The 19268-nt window shown below is 41.6% G+C and overlaps 1 protein-coding gene across 5 annotated transcripts in view; it reads left to right on the top strand.

The window, feature by feature from the left end:
* The window catches only part of sec31a (SEC31 homolog A, COPII coat complex component), a 34807-nt gene extending 16339 nt beyond the window's left edge, over window positions 1-18468 (top strand). The window contains exons 17-28 of one of the 5 annotated variants that reach the window (XM_056235860.1): window positions 569-714; window positions 1283-1456; window positions 3051-3200; window positions 3284-3379; window positions 10905-10998; window positions 11727-12050; window positions 13514-13546; window positions 14078-14136; window positions 14223-14474; window positions 14567-14677; window positions 17488-17559; window positions 17693-18468. In XM_056235860.1, coding sequence (XP_056091835.1) covers window positions 569-714; window positions 1283-1456; window positions 3051-3200; window positions 3284-3379; window positions 10905-10998; window positions 11727-12050; window positions 13514-13546; window positions 14078-14136; window positions 14223-14474; window positions 14567-14677; window positions 17488-17559; window positions 17693-17872 — 1691 coding nt within the window. In that variant the 3' untranslated portion in view covers window positions 17873-18468. The remainder of the gene's footprint in view (window positions 1-568; window positions 715-1282; window positions 1457-3050; window positions 3201-3283; window positions 3380-10904; window positions 10999-11726; window positions 12051-13513; window positions 13547-14077; window positions 14137-14222; window positions 14475-14566; window positions 14678-17487; window positions 17560-17692) is intronic. The other 4 variants (XM_056235862.1, XM_056235861.1, XM_056235863.1 and 1 more) reach the window with 4 other exon arrangements.
* The last annotated feature ends 800 nt before the right edge of the window (window positions 18469-19268 follow it).

Genomic DNA, 19268 nt, shown 5'->3' on the forward strand with positions numbered 1-19268 from the left:
ATAAGTCGCACGGGTATATTTGTGGCAATAGCCAACAATACATTGCATGGGTCAAAATTATAAATTTTTCTTTTGTGCCAAAAATCATTAGGGTATTAAGTATAGATCATGTTCCATTAAGATATTTTGTAAATTTCCTACCGTAAATATACCAAAAATGTATTTGTGTGAGTGAATGCAGCACAATCACGAACAGAAATTGACAACTTTAAAGGAGATTTTCTCAATATTTAGACTTTTTTGCACCCTCAGATTCCAGATTTTCAAATATTTGCATCTCGACCAAAAATTATTCTATCCTAACAAACCACACATGAATGGAAATCTTATTTTTTCAGCTTTCATTTTCAACAAATTGACCCTTGTGACTTGTTTTGTTGTCCAGGGTCACATATTGAATATTTTTAATATATTCATAGTGATTATATTGCATAAATATATAAAATACTGTATTGTATGTTTTATAAAATGCTAATATGACTTAGTTTTGGTTTCTCCATTCACCTATAGTCATGGCTGTTCGTGTGTGTTTAATGTTAGCCTGAATGTGAGTGTGTTGCTCCTGCAGGTCTGCTGGGCTCCAGGCTGGAGGCGTCTGAGGACTCGACGCTGCAGGATCAGGCCGGTCTCTGCTACATCTGCGCCGGCGCGGTCGAGCAGCTCGTCGCCCACTGGGCCAAAGCACAGGACTCCAGCGGCCCACTGTCACTGCAGGTGAGACCCGACCGCAGGAACACACTCACACAGGACTTTAAAGGTGCATGTGTAATATATAGGAGGATCTGTTGATAGAAATGCAATAGCTATGTTTTCAGTGGTGTATAAAACCTTACATGATGAGCCCTACATTGAAATAGCCATTTTGCGCCACCATGTTTCTACAGTGGCCCTAAATGGACAAACGCGTTTCGTCACTGTTGTTCTTCGTGCAAAGAAACTAGCTAAATTCAGCGAATAAAACACTGACAATTAACAATAATATTCGCAATAACATATCGTTTTACTGAATGATTAAGTAAACCTAATTTCTTCATGTATCTTTATAAAAAAAACTCATTGCTTAACTGGCTACTCTCTGCCGTCTCAGACAACGATCTTTTCCTGTCGGCCACCGTAACAGTGGCCTCACCACTAGATGCCGCTAATAATCACACACTGCACCTTTAATCCATCATGTTTTTATTGGGCTTGATAGTGAATCTTGTGACCTGAGCACAGCATGAGCATTGGAGTATGGTTCAGTGGACTGATGTTGCTGTATGGTGATCACCTGTATCTGTAGGAGCTGGTGGAGAAGGTGGTGGTCCTGCAGAGAGCAGTGGTGAAGACTCAGGCCGGGGTTTCTCCTGATATGGGTGCGCTGCTGGCAGAGAAGATGAATCAATATGCCAGTCTGCTGGCATCTCAGGGCAGCTTACAGACGGCCATATCCTACCTGCCCACCAACACTGAGCAGGCAAGCATTTATTATGTGGGAAATGTTCCTTAAAGGGATAGTTCACCCAAAAATGAAAATTAGCCCATGATTTACTCACCCTCAAGTCATCCTAGGTGTATATGACATTCTTCTTTCAGACGAATATACAAGCGGAGTTATATAAAAAAATGTCCTGGCTCTTCCAAGCCTTATAATCCCAGTGAATGGCCGTTTCTGTTTTGAAGTCCATAAAAGTGCATCTATCAGTGCATCCATCCATGATAAAAGTGCATCTATCCATGATAAAAGTGCATCTATCCATGATAAAAGTGCATCTATCCATGATAAAAGTGCATCTATCCATGATTAAAGTGCATCTATCCATGATTAAAGTGCATCTATCCATGATAAAAGTGCATCTATCCATGATAAAAGTGCATCTATCCATGATAAAAGTGCATCTATCCATGATTAAAGTGCATCTATCCATGATTAAAGTGCATCTATCCATGATAAAAGTGCATCTATCCATGATAAAAGTGCATCTATCCATGATAAAAGTGCATCTATCCATGATTAAATTGCATCTATCCATGATTAAATTGCATCTATCCATGATTAAATTGCATCTATCCATGATAAAAGTGCATCTATCCATGATAAAAGTGCATCTATCCATGATAAAAGTGCATCTATCCATGATAAAAGTGCATCTATCCATGATAAAAGTGCATCTATCCATGATAAAAGTGCATCTATCCATGATAAAAGTGCATCTATCCATGATAAAAGTGCATCTATCCATGATAAAAGTGCTCCACACGGCTCTGCGTGGGTTAATAAAGGCCTTCTGAAGTGAATCGATGTGTTCGCGTAAGAAAAATGTTCATATTTAAAACTTTATAAAGTAAAATAACTAGCTTCCGGCCAAACATGCATACGGATTCCACTTAAAATTCGACTTGTAAAGTGCAACTTATGCGAGTAATGCGACGAACTGCTGATATTTACGCTACGCTATGACGCACTATGCTACTTCTGACGTCACAAGTTGCACATTAGGCACAAGTAGACTGCGAATGGCTGTTTGGCAAGAAGATAGAATTGTTTGATTTTTTTCTAATTCGTGTTTTGTTTTGCTCTATTCTCTGTGCTTCCGCGTTTGTCATTATGTCGTGCGTCGGGTCAGGGGTTACTCTTCCACCGTAAATCGATGCGTACAGCCGTCTGCCGGAAGCTAGTTATTTTAGTCGATAAAGTTTTAAATATGTTTTTTTTTTTCTTACACAAACGCATCGCTTCCCTTCATTTCGCTCGCCTTTATTAACCCCCCAGAGCCAGGACATTTTTTTAATATAACTCCGATTGTATTCGTCTGAAAGTAGAAAGTCATATTCACCTAGGAGGGCTTGAGGGTGGGTAAATCATGGACTAATGTTCATTTTTGGGTGAACTATCCCTTTAACTGATAATTAATTGTTGATTTTAAAGACCATGATTGAAACTGTGTTGAATAGAGTGGAATTGACCCCCTCTAACACTGGGGTCTCCTGTATTTGGGGCTCAGTTTTAGATAGTGTCCATAAGGTTTAATGTCAGCTTTGTGAATGTGATGGTTGTTTTGTGCCTGCAGGTTTCTGTTCAGCAGCTGCGATATCGTTTGAGCAGAGCTCTGGGACAGCAGACGCCTGTGGCCACAGTGACCGGCACGCAGAACACACACCAAACGCAGACACACACACAACCTCCACAGCCCGCTGCGGCGCCTCAGTACTACCAACAGGTACGAGAGACACTCACATACAGCTGGGAAACGCACACGCAGGTGCTTTATTTGACTCCAGCGTGTGTTTGTGTTGTGTTCAGGGTAGATCCGCCACTACTGTCACGTCCTGGAGTAACCAAACCCCCACAGCTCTGCCCAGTGTCCCTCGCCAGGCTGTGCCCGCCGCTGACCCGCCGGTACACACCGACAGAGCTCACACTCACAGACACAGGCTCAACACACCGCAGGAGCAATGCTCAATCTCCACACCGCTCCTTTTATGATGTTTTCTTTATTGGTCCATCTCTAGTGGAGTTTGCTCCATGTGAACTGCATTTGGGTATAAACTGTAATGTACTTTTTTTTAGTTTATTCCAGTGGCCAGAAGAGATTCCTATTTATAGGAGAATTTTACCGTTTTTTTACCGTTTGTTTTCTAACCTCACAAACAAGTTTCATACTTTCAAACTTGTGTGTCTCTCTCTGAAATGCAACTTTACGCACAACTGCCAGCCTGCATGGAGAGGTTCTTGAGAGTCCAGAGACACCAGCAGCCTCAAATACCTGTTTGTAGGGGTGTGCCGGTTTCAGAATTGGTGATGACGGTTATGACGTGAGTCAAATGTGACGGTTCGTAACATAACCGTCGTCGTGGTTTTGATACATTTCCATTAAATGTATCACACAGTAAACAAATCCTTAACAAACAAAACAAACAAACAAACGTTGCAATAAACGTGCTTTGGTTTAAATAAATCACACACAGTAAACAAAACCTTAACGAAAAAACTTTGGAATGAACTTTGCAATTTGGACGCGCAAACTGCGTGCCGGTGCGGTGAGACGTGCATGCTCGGGCAGATTCGGCTTGAAGTCGGTCATCCTCGGACGCGGCGCCGCGCGCGCTGTTACAAAAAAAGCCGTGCACACAGCCAAGCCAAATGGGGTCTTGCCGGTCTTGCGCACCGAACGCGTCATTTTTGCCGCGCTCACCTTCGCGCTCGTGCGGACGCGTCGAGTTTAAACAAGGCTTTACTCCGTGTCAGCGCGCGCTCTGATCGGTAAAGTACAGACAGACCTCTCCCGAATCATCTCCAGCAGTAGCAGCCTTCGTTTCCCTCTTAAGCTGATATTAGTATTTAAACATTCTCTATGATAAAAAATGTTTGTAAAAAATATTTTAATAGCACGGTTTTGGCGGTTATAGAGTTCTAATGACGTTGTTCAACTATAACCGTCGGTCTCACGGTTATATAATAACCGTCACACCCCTACCTGTTTGCTTCTCAGTGTCTTTTTTAAAGCTGCCCTTTTAATACAATTACAATTTTTTTTTACAGAAACATTCCTTAATAAGCCCGACCGAGTTCTCTTGTGCTGTAAATTACTCACAAATCTTATGATAGTATCTCAATTCAGTTTTCACACGATATTAGTTGTTAGTTGCCTTTTGCATAAGATTGCACCATTTAATGCTTTTCATCTTCAGAAAGATTTTTTTCCTCCCCATATTGCATGACAACTGTGACTTGCTTAGTAATGTTAAACAACCTCTTTAAATAGGGTTTCCATTTACCTAAGTAGACCTAGCAAACTATTTAACAAACCAGATTGAGGCAGAAGATTATCTCTGAAAGCTCAACATTACCAACCTTGAGGCAGAAGAGCATCTCTGAACACTCAACACTACCAACCTTGAGGTAGAAGAGCATCTCTGAACGCTCAACACTACCAACCTTGAGGCAGAAGAGCATCTCTGAACGCTCAACACTACCAACCTTGAGGTAGAAGAGCATCTCTGAACGCTCAACACTACCAACCTTGAGGCAGAAGAGCATCTCTGAACGCTCAACACTACCAACCTTGAGGCAGAAGAGCATCTCTGAACGCTCAACACTACCAACCTTGAGGTAGAAGAGCATCTCTGAACGCTCAACACTACAACCTTGAGGCAGAAGAGCATCTCTGAACGCTCAACATTACCAACCTTGAGGCAGAAGAGCATCTCTGAACGCTCAACACTACCAACCTTGAGGCAGAAGAGCATCTCTGAATGCTCAACACGTCCAACCTTGAGGCAGAAGAGCATCTCTGAACGCTCAACACTACCAACCTTGAGGCAGAAGAGCATCTCTGAACGCTCAACACGTCCAACCTTGAAGCAGAAGAGCATCTCTGAATGCTCAACACGTCCAACCTTGAAGCAGAAGAGCATCTCTGAACGCTCAACACGTCCAACCTTGAGGCAGAAGAGCATCTCTGAACGCTCAACACGTCCAACCTTGAGGTAGAAGAGCATCTCTGAACGCTCAACACTGCCAACCTTGAGGCAGTAGAGCATCTCTGAACGCTCAACACTACCAACCTTGAAGCAGAAGAGCATCTCTGAACGCTCAACACGTCCAACCTTGAGGCAGAAGAGCATCTCTGAACGCTCAACACGTCCAACCTTGAGGCAGAAGAGCATCTCTGAACGCTCAACACTACCAACCTTGAGGCAGAAGAGCATCTCTGAACGCTCAACACGTCCAACCTTGAGGCAGAAGAGCATCTCTGAAAGCTCAACACTACCAACCTTGAGGCAGAAGAGCATCTCTGAACGCTCAACATTACCAACCTTGAGGCAGAAGAGCATCTCTGAACGCTCAACACGTCCAACCTTGAGGCAGAAGAGCATCTCTGAATGCTCAACACGTCCAACCATGAAGCAGAAGAGCATCTCTGAACGCTCAACACGTCCAACCTTGAACGAGAAGAGCATCTCTGAATGCTCAACACGTCCAACCTTGAAGCAGAAGAGCATCTCTGAAAGCTCAACACTACCAACCTTGAGGCAGAAGAGCATCTCTGAATGCTCAACACGTCCAACCTTGAAGCAGAAGAGCATCTCTGAACGCTCAACACTACCAACCTTGAGGCAGAAGAGCATCTCTGAATGCTCAACACGTCCAACCTTGAAGCAGAAGAGCATCTCTGAAAGCTCAACACTACCAACCTTGAGGCAGAAGAGTATCTCTGAACGCTCAACACGTCCAACCTTGAAGCAGAAGAGCATCTCTGAACGCTCAACACGTCCAACCTTGAGGCAGAAGAGCATCTCTGAATGCTCAACACGTCCAACCTTGAGGCAGAAGAGCATCTCTGAATGCTCAACACGTCCAACCTTGAAGCAGAAGAGCATCTCTGAATGCTCGACACTACGAACCTTGAGGCAGAAGAGCATCTCTGAACGCTCAACACTACCAACCTTGTAACCGTCCAACTGAGAACTCTCAGAAGGTTGAATCACAAATAAATTTATAAGGGAGGACTTCATTGACTAAAATTAATTTTAACCAGATTCAGAAACTCTCAAACCAAGTCCAAACACAGAGGTAAATGCAAACCATATTTATATCAGATAAGTCACACCACAATATACAACTAGTGAGTCAACATTTGAAGATATACACGTGTTGTCTGGTGTGATACCAGGAGTGGGGATGGTCCAACAAGAAAAGAGCAAAAGTCCAGCAGTTCAATTCAAGCTCTACGCTTCATTAAATCCATGTATTGGCTTAGGGTACGTTGCAATAATGATGTCCTTGCAGCACTCAAACATCTCAGATCTGCGCTGATCCAATATATCAAATGATGATATTGGCATGATCAAATAGTATCCCCATTAGACCCCGTACAGCATGGAAGGGAAGATGTCTCAATCCCGTAGCATAAGAACGATAACTCTGTGGACGCGGTATATCCAAGAAGTCCTTCTAAACAACAACATACAGGCTAACATTAATACCACATATATTAGATGAGATGACGAACCAGCAAAACCAAAAATTACAATACAAAATGAACAACACTTACTTGGATGAGCTTAAAACCATAGTTTCTCAACCCGGACTCTACACATAAGGTTAGCAGAAAGAGGCCATGCTTCTCTCTAACCAAACATACCCAACTCTACTTCTCCTGTTTTTTTATCTAAAGGAAGAGAAGTCTGGAGAGCCCCCTAGAGCATAGTAGTAGTACTACTGCTCAAGACCAGTGTAACTGCTCAAAAAGCCGTTACAACCGTGAGGCAGAAGAGCATCTCTGAACGCTCAACACGTCCAACCTTGAAGCAGAAGAGCATCTCTGAACACTCAACACGTCCAACCGTGAGGCAGAAGAGCATCTCTGAACGCTCAACACGTCCAACCTTGAAGCAGAAGAGCATCTCTGAACACTCAACACGTCCAACCTTGAGGCAGAAGAGCATCTCTGAATGCTCAACACTGCCAACCTTGAGGCAGAAGAGCATCTCTGTACACTCAACACGTCCAACCTTGAGACAGAAGAGCATCTCTGTACACTCAACACGTTCAACCTTGAGGCAGAAGAGCATCTCTGAACGCTCAACACGTCCAACCTTGAGGCAGAAGAGCATCTCTGAACTCTCAACACGTTCAACCTTGAGGCAGAAGAGCATCTCTGAATGCTCAACACGTCCAACCTTGAAGCAGAAGAGCATCTCTGAACGCTCAACACGTCCAACCTTGAGGCAGAAGAGCATCTCTGAACGCTCAACACGTCCAATCTTGAGGTAGAAGAGCATCTCTGAATGCTCAACACTTCCAACCTTGACGCAGAAGAGCATCTCTGAACGCTCAACACTTCCAACCTTGAGGTAGAAGAGCATCTCTGAACGCTAAACACGTTCAACCTTGAAGCAGAAGAGCATCTCTGAACGCTCAACACGTCCAACCTTGAGGCAGAAGAGCATCTCTGAACGCTCAACACGTCCAACCTTGAGGCAGAAGAGCATCTCTGAACGCTCAACACTTCCAACCTTGACGCAGAAGAGCATCTCTGAACGCTCAACACTTCCAACCTTGACGCAGAAGAGCATCTCTGAACGCTCAACACGTCCAATCTTGAGGTAGAAGAGCATCTCTGAATGCTCAACACTTCCAACCTTGACGCAGAAGAGCATCTCTGAACGCTCAACACTTCCAACCTTGAGGTAGAAGAGCATCTCTGAACGCTAAACACGTTCAACCTTGAAGCAGAAGAGCATCTCTGAACGCTCAACACTACCAACCTTGAGGCAGAAGAGCATCTCTGAACGCTCAACACTTCCAACCTTGAGGTAGAAGAGCATCTCTGAACGCTCAACACGTCCAACCTTGAGGCAGAAGAGCATCTCTGAACGCTCAACACTACCAACCTTGAGGCAGAAGAGCATCTCTGAACGCTCAACACTTCCAACCTTGAAGCGGAAGAGCATCTCTGAACACTCAACACGTCCAACCTTGAAGCAGAAGAGCATCTCTGAACGCTCAACACTTCCAACCTTGAGGCAGAAGAGCATCTCTGAACGCTCAACACGTCCAACCTTGAAGCAGAAGAGCATCTCTGAACACTCAACACGTCCAAGCTTGAGGCAGAAGAGCATCTCTTAACGCTCAACACGTCCAACCTTGAGGTAGAAGAGCATCTCTGAACGCTCAACACGTCCAACCTTGAAGCAGAAGAGCATCTCTGAACACTCAACACGTCCAAGCTTGAAGCAGAAGAGCATCTCTGAACGCTCAACACGTCCAACCTTGAAGCAGAAGAGCATCTCTGAACACTCAACACGTCCAAGCTTGAGGCAGAAGAGCATCTCTGAACACTCAACACGTCCAACCTTGAAGCAGAAGAGCATCTCTGAACACTCAACACGTCCAAGCTTGAGGTAGAAGAGCATCTCTGAATGCTCAACACGAGCAACCTTGAAGCAGAAGAGCATCTCTGAACGCTCAACACAGCCAACCTTGAAGCAGACGGGCTACAGCAACAGAAAACACACACTGGTGCCATTGCTGTCAGCTGAGAACAGGAAACTGAGGCTACAATTCACCTTGGCTCACCAAAACTCGACAATAGAAGATTGGAAAAATGTTGCCTGGTCTGATGAGTCTCTATTTCTGGTCCGAATTTTAAATGGTAGGGTCAGAAATTGGTGTAAACCACATGGATCCATCCTGCCTTGTATCAACGGCTCAGGCTGCTGGTGCTGTAATGGTGTGTGGGATGTTTTCTCGGCACACTTTGGGCCCTTTAGCACCAATCGAGCATCATTTAAACACCACAGCCGTCCTGAGTATTGTTGCTGACCGTGTCCATCCCTTTATGACCACAGTGGACCATCTTCTGATGGCCTCTTCCAGCAGGATTACGTGCCATGTCACAAAGCTCAAATCTTCTCAAACTGGTTTCTTGAACATGACAGCGTTTTTTATTAAAGGGTTAGTTCACCCAAAAATGAAAATGATGTCATTAATGACTCATGTCGCTCCAAGCCCGTAAGACCTCCGTTCATCTTCAGAACACAGTTTAAGATATTTTAGATTTAGTCCGAGAGCTTTCTGTCCCTCCATTGTAAATGTATGTACGGTATACTGTCCTTGTCCAGAAAGGAAATAAAGACATCATCAAAGTAGTCCATGTGACATCAGTGGGTTAGTTAGAGTGTTTTGAAGCATCGAAAATACATTTTGGTCCAAAAATAACAAAAACTCAGACTTTATTCAGCATTGTATTGTCTTCCGGTTCTGTTGTGGATCCGCATTCAGAGACGCCGCTGACGTAAGATGCTGCTGACGTGTGTCTGGTGCGCCCGAGCTTCGTTTACAGTCTGAGGGAGACGCACGCTGGAAACAAAACAATCTTCGCAAACATGTCTAAGGATTTCCACACGGAGGAAGACTTGCATTTTTTTGCCCAGCCATATTTATTTGAACCCGAATACATGGACGCACCAGACACACGTCAGCAGCGTCTTACGTCAGCGGCGTCACTGAACGCGGATCCACAACAGAACTGGAACACACACACACACACACACACACACACACACACACACACACACACCAGACACACGTCAGCAGCGTCTTACGTCAGCAGCGGCACTGAACGTGGATCCACAACAGAACCAGAACACACACACACACACACACACCAGACACACGTCAGCAGCGTCTTACGTCAGCGGCGTCACTGAACGCGGATCCACAACAGAACTGGAACACACACACACACACACACACACACACACACACCAGACACACGTCAGCAGCGTCTTACGTCAGCAGCGGCACTGAACGTGGATCCACAACAGAACCGCAAGACAATACAATGCTGAATAAAGTCCTAGTTTTTGTTATTTTTGGACCAAAATGCATTTTCGATGCTTCAAAACACTCTAACTAACCCACTGATGTCACATGGACTACTTTGATGATGTCTTTATTTCCTTTCTGGACAAGGACAGTATACCGTACATACATTTTCAATGGAGGGACAGAAAGCTCTCGGACTAAATCTAAAATATCTTAAACTGTGTTCCGAAGATAAACGAAGGTCTTACGGGTTTGGGACGACATGAGGGAGAGTCATTAATGACATCATTTTCATTTTTGGGTGAACTAACCCTTTAAATGTTACCAAAGATTTATAAATACTGTAACAAATGTATTGCTCATTGTTAGTTAATGAACTTACTAATGGGAAATTATTATAAAGTGTTACCAAAAAATCTTGATGACCCCAAACTTTTGAGTGTCAGAGTAGTATAATAACAACATTTAAATAGGAAAAAGAATATGTAGATTTGCACATCTAGTGTTGGTGTCAGCCTGGATCACTGGATCACGCTGTGACAGAAGGCTCTCTAAACACAGGTGTGTGTGTCTTTCTCTCTGTTCTCAGGCCGAGTCCACATCTCCAGTCTTCGGGCTTCAGTCTCCAGTGATGGCGTCAGTACCCGCCTCCACTCCATTCATGTACTCGCAGCAGTACCAGAGTAAGTGCACTGACACTGTGTGTGTTTCACAAATGAACAAGTTTTATGAATTTTGATGTCTAAATACAATCGGCAGAAGTTGAAGTTAGGCTATAAACGAACTACGGCACAGTCACGTTAATTCAACGTCACACCATTAAGCTTCCGACTCTTTCAGTGTTTTTTCCCTGAGAGTTTGAGTTATACAAGTTTGCAAGAGCGTGATTATAAACACAACGAGGCTGTGAAAGTGTTTAATCTCCCCAAGAACTTCTGTAGTCTCATTTAGACACTTGTCAGCAACACGTAAAAGCTTTAATAAATTATGAAAATGATCAATTACTGGAAATTTTGAATAGTTGTTGTGAAAAATAACCCCTGGTTTGGGGTGGATCGTTTTGTCTTGGTCAGTGAGCATCTGTCTGGAACACCCTTGGAAATGCATGTAAATCTGCTGAAGCACTTCGAGCTAGATCAGCGAGCGACGCTCCAATCTTGATATTTTTGGAGTTCTAACTTGAACAGCAGAGGTTAAACTTAAGCAGTGCATGTTTTTATTTTTTGTAAGAATGCTGTAAATTCTTTGCATGAACCTTATGCTTATGTATTCATATGTTAATGGATAAAGATCATTTCACAGATGTACTGAATTAATATTTGCACGCGTGTAACTGCATCTGTAATGTGAAATATCTCTATAAATGACTAACTGCATATGCCTGTTCTCTCCTCTTCCTCACGAACATCAGACTACCCCCCTGTTCAGCAGTTCACACCCGGCATCTATCAGCCTGTGCCGTACTCTTCCTCCACGGCCTCTCCTCTTCCACCTCCTCCTCCTTCCTCCTCCTCCTCCTCTGCTGTCTATCCTCCGCACTTCATGCACCCTGCCTCCTCTCAGCCAGCAGCTCCTCCTCTGGTGTCTGGGTCTTTCTCTCCTCCTGCTCTGTCTTCTGGCGTGTGTTTCCAGCATGGCGGGCCGGGGTCGCCCTCAGCTTATCTTCCTCCTCCAGTAGCCAGAGCTCCAGGTACTCAGAACGAACCCGCACTGATTCCAGCCTCCCAGAGAACAGGTCTGCACACCAGCTCTGAAACATACCAGACATGCTCGATCAATCTCAGTATTACCACACACACACATTTTTTAGCCATTTAGCATATATATATATATTTTAGGGGTGTGACGAGATCTCGCGAGACTAAAATGTGACGAGATTTCTGGCAATATCGCTATGATGATGGAGAGTGAGGGTGAAATTAGCATAGAATATGCCACCATAGAATATTCACATTACATGCCTCCACTGTCATTTTGCTGGTTTTATAAAAATCAAAAACCATAGTAAGCTATTGTAAACGTGTGCTCTGCTCATCCAGCACGAGCTGCAGTCGCACACAGGCCAGCAGGAATCACGGCTCACTGACCGCGTGACGATGGCGGAGGATTCGCTGCGCAACAGAGCCTCAACGTCTGATCAATGTCGCATCTTGTAGAACGCGCTCCCTATAACAGAGTACGTGCCATCATGAATTTGAAGGTGAAAGTAAAACACTAGCTCCCTGATGCGCATAAATTAGGCTGCATACATACAATAGCCTGTCTCCCACTATCAAACCTATCCCTGGACAGTGTAGTTGTGGCTCTGGTCTCTGTTCGCACTTTGAATATTGAGAGAGTACTTTGATTATGGATGCACTTGCACTTATTGTTTGCACTTTTAAGACTGTTAAAAAACTGTTATTTATACTGTTTTTATTTCTATGTTCAATTTGTGGAAAGGAGTTTAGTCATGAGGTCACACACAGCCTCAATCAGAAGTTCTGGAAACTCATAATACATGGACAGTATAAGGTCTGAAGAGACTCGTGTGAAATCATACAGGAGAAAAGCCAGTCAGTTGAGTTTGTGGCAAAACCTTGTATAGTGCTTGTATATTGTTGTCTTTCAATGCATTTGATAATTCATGCCCATAAAGTAGAACTGAAATTACATTCATTGCAAGATTATTAATTAAAACATTTCAAAATGCACCTTCAGACTACTTTTGCAGTCATGAATTTTGTCATTGAGGATTTCTATAAAATATTGTGCAAAAATCTCGTCTCGTTCTCGTGAACCCAATCTCGTGTCTCGTGAGATGTGTCTCATCACACCCCTAATATATATATATATTTCTTCTCAATTTCAAAGAAGCATTTGGTGTTTATGATCAAAATACTGCTTCAGAATGCATTAAAAACTGTCCGGTGGTGCTGTGACATGCTCCATTTAAAACTATTTTTAGTATTTTGTTAATTCAAGCTTTTATGACCTCATATTGATTAAGACTACATGGATGTTTGTAGTGCAGGGCTATTTTTGATAAGACAGATCGGTGATTAAAAGTGCAAACAGTTACACAGTTAAAAATGATTACCAGTGGTCAGTTTCTGTTTATTACATGTTTATTCACTTAAATGTTAAACTAATATCTTCATGTTGATTAAAAATAAGTTCTTGGACAAGTTATGCGTCAGCTACCTTGTTTATTTACAGGAGGATTAAACCAAGACGCCTGGTCTTTGGAAGGTGAATTATAAAGAGATTTTTAACAGTTTAATATGGTGGACCATAATTGTCCAGCTCAAATTATTAATGAATGATTCTAACAATCAGTGAGGCACAGATTTTTTTTTTTTTTTTTTTTTTTTTTTTTACACATTGATGATTTTGTTTTTCTGAAGTGATTCTAAAATGTATTAATCACTAATTTTGAAGCATTTATATATGTATTGATTATGATTGAAAATGAGCAATGGTTTTGCTCTGCGTTTGCATGGTAAGTAATGTGGGCCAGTGGAAACTTCCAGAACCTCACTGGCTTTAGCTTATCCTTTTACATTGGTTTCCAAGACATTGATTGTTTTCTTGTGTTCATTGATGCATGCAGAAAAGAAATCCCTAACTAGTCCTACAGTAGCTGTGATTAAGAACCTGCTTGCGATCAGTGTGTTGTGATAAACCATAACCGGTCTATGCTGTACATCTCGAGAATGAATTTGAGGTCCTCTCAGAGGTACAGCAGGTTGGAAGGTTTTGAAATCTGTTGTTCTGCTCTAGGACCTCAGAACGGCTGGAACGACCCCCCCACTCTCAACAGAGCTGCCAAAAAGAAGAAGGTGGGTTCGACTGAAGGTCCTCATGCTCGTAATCTACATGGATTTGCCTTGATTTGAAGAAAACATGCTCTGTTTTTGGTCTCCAGATCCCAGACCACTTCACTCCACCAGCCCCCATCACCACTCCCATCATGGGCCCTGTAGGGGAACCTCAGGCCCCCGCTGTCCCAGGCATGCAGACCCTTCCACCGCAACAACAGGCCCCAGATCAGCACGTGGGCCCAACAACCTTCACCCCCATCCACCAGCAGCCGCTGGGACCCCCAAGCAGGAATCCCAACATGCCTCAGGTTAACATGGAAGGGCCGCCTGGAGCTCCAATTGGAGATGTAATAAAGGTATTAGTTCATTTCAAGTTAAGTAAGTGATCATACGCTTTGTGTCTTCCCCATGTTATACGTTATTCTGTGTTCTCTCTCGTCCACATCAGTCCATACCCACTGAGAAGATCACCAAGAAGCCGATCCCTGAGGAACACATGGTCCTGAAGGCCACGTTTGAGGGACTGATCCAGAAATGCTTGGCTGCTGCTTCAGACCCGGTTTGTTTACTGTCAAATGACACTAATTAACCCTCTGGGGTTTTTGTCCCGAAGCGTTTTTAAAAAAAATGTTAAAAATTGTAGCTTCATCGGAATAGTCCGAGACTTGGTGACTTTTTTGGTACTTGGTATATGAACACCCAAAAAAATTGGGGACAGGATTTGAAAAGTCTAAGTGGTCGTAAAAAAAATAGTCACACTCAGGGTCTTCGGGTCAAAAATGACCCCCATAGGAAATGAATGGGAAATTGGCAAAAATGTGAAAATACAGAGTTTTTTTGTGCATACAATCTACCAAACAGCCACGATGCAGAAAAAAAGCACACAACAGTGAAGGGGTGAATCTCTTAAAACAATGGGTGACAAAATGTTTTCCATTTGTTCTCTTTATAATGCAATGTTCAGGTTTGACTGTATTATAAAGTAAAACTGCCACTTCAAATAACCATTTAAACCAACCAACATTTTTTTTTTTTTTTTTTAAATGACAAAAAATAGTCTTTGAGAATCTGTTATTATATATTCAAATCAACAACCTGAAAAAAATTAAACAATATGTGAAAAAATCACTAGTGTTTCTACCATAGGTTTCTAGCCTGACTTCGTCATACTCATATTCTAGTCAAAATGTGAGTCTGATACTGCTTCATAGGGCTTTGATTATGAGGCGTGTCTTAACCGAACCAGGAAAAAAAAAAACTCTGCACTCAATTGGATAGACCTACAACCAATGAGAGCAACGCAGTAAGTCAACTACTTTGCATAGCACAGTTGTCAACTACAGAACTCAAATGCACGCACGCTGGAAGAAGTAAAATAACGAGTGTTGCTTCTTTTACTTGGCCCTCTATGAGTGCGACCAAAGGAGAAACCACAACGACCACAGGGTTTTCATTGCGTCCCATCTTCTTAGTTACCATCGGAGCCAGCTGATAAATTAAACTTTTGCCGAATCCCATAGGAAGGACGGCAAACACATCTTTCCGATCGACAAATGCCTTGATTGCAGTTCTATGTTCGTCTTTTAAAATGAATGCGCTGTCGATTTCTTTTATAACGGACGCGATAGCGGAATCTCTACATCTCAGTTCTCCAGCGGCAGTCATCTGTGAGGGAAACCAGTTCAACCCAAGCGCTCTTTGATAACGTGATGATTACGTAACTGCAGATCATCTGTCCATCATCGTATAAAGCCCGCCCTGACAATTTGATTGGCCCGACGATTTCTGAACCGATCATAATTACTCCTCAATGGAGCGAGTCCAGACCGAACTTCCCGATCAAAATATGTTGTGGGCGGGGTTCGGGCTGGCATCCAGGCTAATAGGTTTCTACAGAGAGCTGTAGATCCACTAGTGGTAAAAATGTGCTATTGCGTGATAAAAATGCTCAGTGTGTCCACCAGATGGCTCCGATCTCATTTCAAAAATTGCTTTCATGAGGCCTAGACTTGACTCTAAAATGAAATACAGCTTTTAATAAAAATTTTTTTTTAATTATATATATATATATATATATATAAATTTTCTATTATATTCAATGGGAAAAAATGGGTCTTAATTATTGCATAAATATTAATTATAAATCATAAAATTATCTCAAAACACCAAAAAAGAAAAGAAAAAATATTATTGAACAAAAATATATTTCATTGATTTTACTCAAATAAAATGTATCTTAATGCCGCCCTCCGGGTCATTTTTGACCCGAAGGTCCTGAGTGTGAGTCTAAAATGAAGTACCCCAAAGCAAACTCATATTTCATGATTTAGGGTCCTATGAAATCCGTTTTATCTTTTCCCAAATTCCTTTTTTTTTTTTTCTGTTGTTTTCGTTTATATTTCTATAGATTTCTTTATTTATATATATATATATATAAATAAGCAGCGAAACAGATCTATTCCACCAAGACCAAACATATCAACATTGTCAACTCCTTTTACCCTCGGGTGCTCTTCGGTCATTTTTGCCTGAAAAATTGTACGTTTTGTTTTCATTTTAAATTTTTTACTTCATTGGAATGGTGCGAAACTATGTGAACACACAAACAAATCATGGGCATGATTCGAAAAGGTTAAATGGTCATGTAAAAAATAGTCACACTTGTGCTCCTCACGGTCAAAAATGAGCGCATTGGAAATGAATGGGAACAAATTTCATCTAGTGGAAACTTTTGGTACTGCAGCCAAACTAAATCTTACTGAAAGCTCATTTTTTGAGATATCAACCTCAAATTTGGAACACAATTATAGCTTTGATTTACTTGCAGTTTTAGAGTAAAACGTGATTTAAAAAAATATATTTTCATACAAAATTGAAAATAGTCTTTTTGTGCATTTTTCATAATACACGTAAAATTCTGTTACTTTTTTTAAGTTCACTTTTTTAAACTTTTGTCTCTTCAGCAATAATCTGCCAAGTGTCGTCTTTGAAAAGAGATCAAACTTCAGTCTGTGCTTTAAAGCATTCAAGATTTATCAGTTTAAGTTAAAAATGTAATTTTCAGGTCTATGCTCAAAAAGTGAATGTATTTTTTTAGTATTAAAAAATCCCCTAAAAATACAAAATATGAAACACAAAACACTATCAAACTAAAATATAGTACATTCATTTCATTGACAAAAAGAAAAATCGGTCATGTTTGAGCGACACACGAAGAGCACCAGAGGGCTGAGAAAAACAGCTTAGGAGGTTATCAACAATAATAATAATAATGTTTGTTTGCCTATTCTTTTGCAACTTCTGTCTGTCCGTTTTCAAATTCCCCAGCATTATTATAAATAACCAAGTTTTTCCCGTTCATCCTCACAGCAAACCAAGAGGAAGTTAGATGATGCTCATAAGAGGCTTGACTATCTCTATGACAAGCTGAGAGAACAAACAGTGAGTAACACAGTTTTATTTAAAGCCTCAGTCTTTTTTTGTTTTTTTACCGCCGTTGCTCCACATATTGTAATGTGCACAGTGGTTCTTTGTTGTCTGAGCCACACACTTTTCTGCGGTTTCTTCTCTCCAGCTGTCTCCAGCTATCGTCGGGGGTCTTCACAATATGGCCCGCAGCATCGAGTGCCGCTGCTACACCGACGGCCTCAACATCCACACACACATTGTGAGCAACAGCAACTTCAGCGAGACGTCGGCCTTCATGCCGGTCCTGAAGGTGGTGCTGACACAGGCCAACAGACTGGGGGTTTGATGTCCCCCGGCTCAACGTGCGCACACACACACACCAACAAGTATTCTCAAAACCCTCAAGCCATCATTCCTCAAGGACCAGCTGTGCATTTCGCCAGTCTTAACAGATCTGGTTTACACTCATGTTTGTTCAATTTGTCTTCTTAATATTTTAATGTTATGTATTTGTAATCATGACAGAGCAGAGTGCAATAGGGCTTTCCCCTTTCATGTCTCGAGTTGTAATGGTAAATTAGCTTTATTAAATGAAATGCGTGTTTATGCTTTAAGTGAAGAGTAGTCTAAGCAGCGAGCTCGTTTCAGGTTCACCGTGCATTATTCTTTAGGCGCACCATTCATTTGGCATTATTATTATTTTATCTTCCATGTTTGATTAGGATATTTGACGTTTACGATTATCACAACCCTGCATTTCAGCTTATTATAAAGAGCTTGTCTGATATGAATTATGGCATTATTTCTGCAGATGAAACTTGATATGGCAAGAAAATGTCATCCTAAAATGTTCAATTAATTTTTAATTGATTCAGTATTTGTCCCTCGACTCGTACAATTGGACATTTAGAATTAAACCTTGACTCGTGCTTGTCATAATAATGCTGCCTGTCTTTATTGTACGCCACTACATGTTTGAAACATCTTTTCAGATAATGGATCATACTTCTGATGCAAAGGAAATCGGATCTGATGTGTAGAAAGGGAGTAAAAGGTCAGGCTACAGTAAAGGGGAATATGTTATTTTTATAATCACGTCTCCGCTAGCTGTCGTTCTGTTAGTAAGTCTGAAATGAGCAGTTTTGCATATGGCTGCACAAAAGTTTTGGAGGCTTGCTCTAAAATGTTGGGTTTTTTAATGCAATCCATGTACTGTCTCAATAATTAAGGTTGTACTGTAAATCTGATGACTGTTTTGCAGTTTTATTAAAAACAAATTGAGACCGCTGTTTTGATGTTCCTTTTTATAGATGTTTTATTTTAAATTTTAATTTCATGTAGTACCCATGCCATTAAAAAATCATTCTCTACAGTATTCATATTCTATTATGCCAATTTATACCTAATACGGTCATTTTATTTGCTAATCTCTAATTCATTTGCCAACATCTAATCCTTAACAAAACAGAACTTGATTGTTGTACTTTCAAAAACACACACACATTTATTCCATTTTAACTAATGATTACGTCCTTGGGTGTTTGATTTAGCACACTTCTGGGTACAAATTTGTCCCCTAATTATGGTTGGCACACGTTTTATACAAATCTATATCTGTCAGTTATTTCCTCCATATGGTAGGAATGTTTTTGAATGGTATTCAATGACAAAGAGCTTAAATATTCTTAGTTTACAATACATAAATTAAAGAATGAATGGTCATATCTGGTGTTTTAAATCAG

The sequence above is a fragment of the Rhinichthys klamathensis genome, unplaced genomic scaffold, assembly GCF_029890125.1.
Source record: "Rhinichthys klamathensis goyatoka isolate OS25496 unplaced genomic scaffold, OSU_Roscu_1.1 h1tg000431l_1, whole genome shotgun sequence".
Lineage (NCBI taxonomy): Eukaryota > Metazoa > Chordata > Actinopteri > Cypriniformes > Leuciscidae > Rhinichthys > Rhinichthys klamathensis.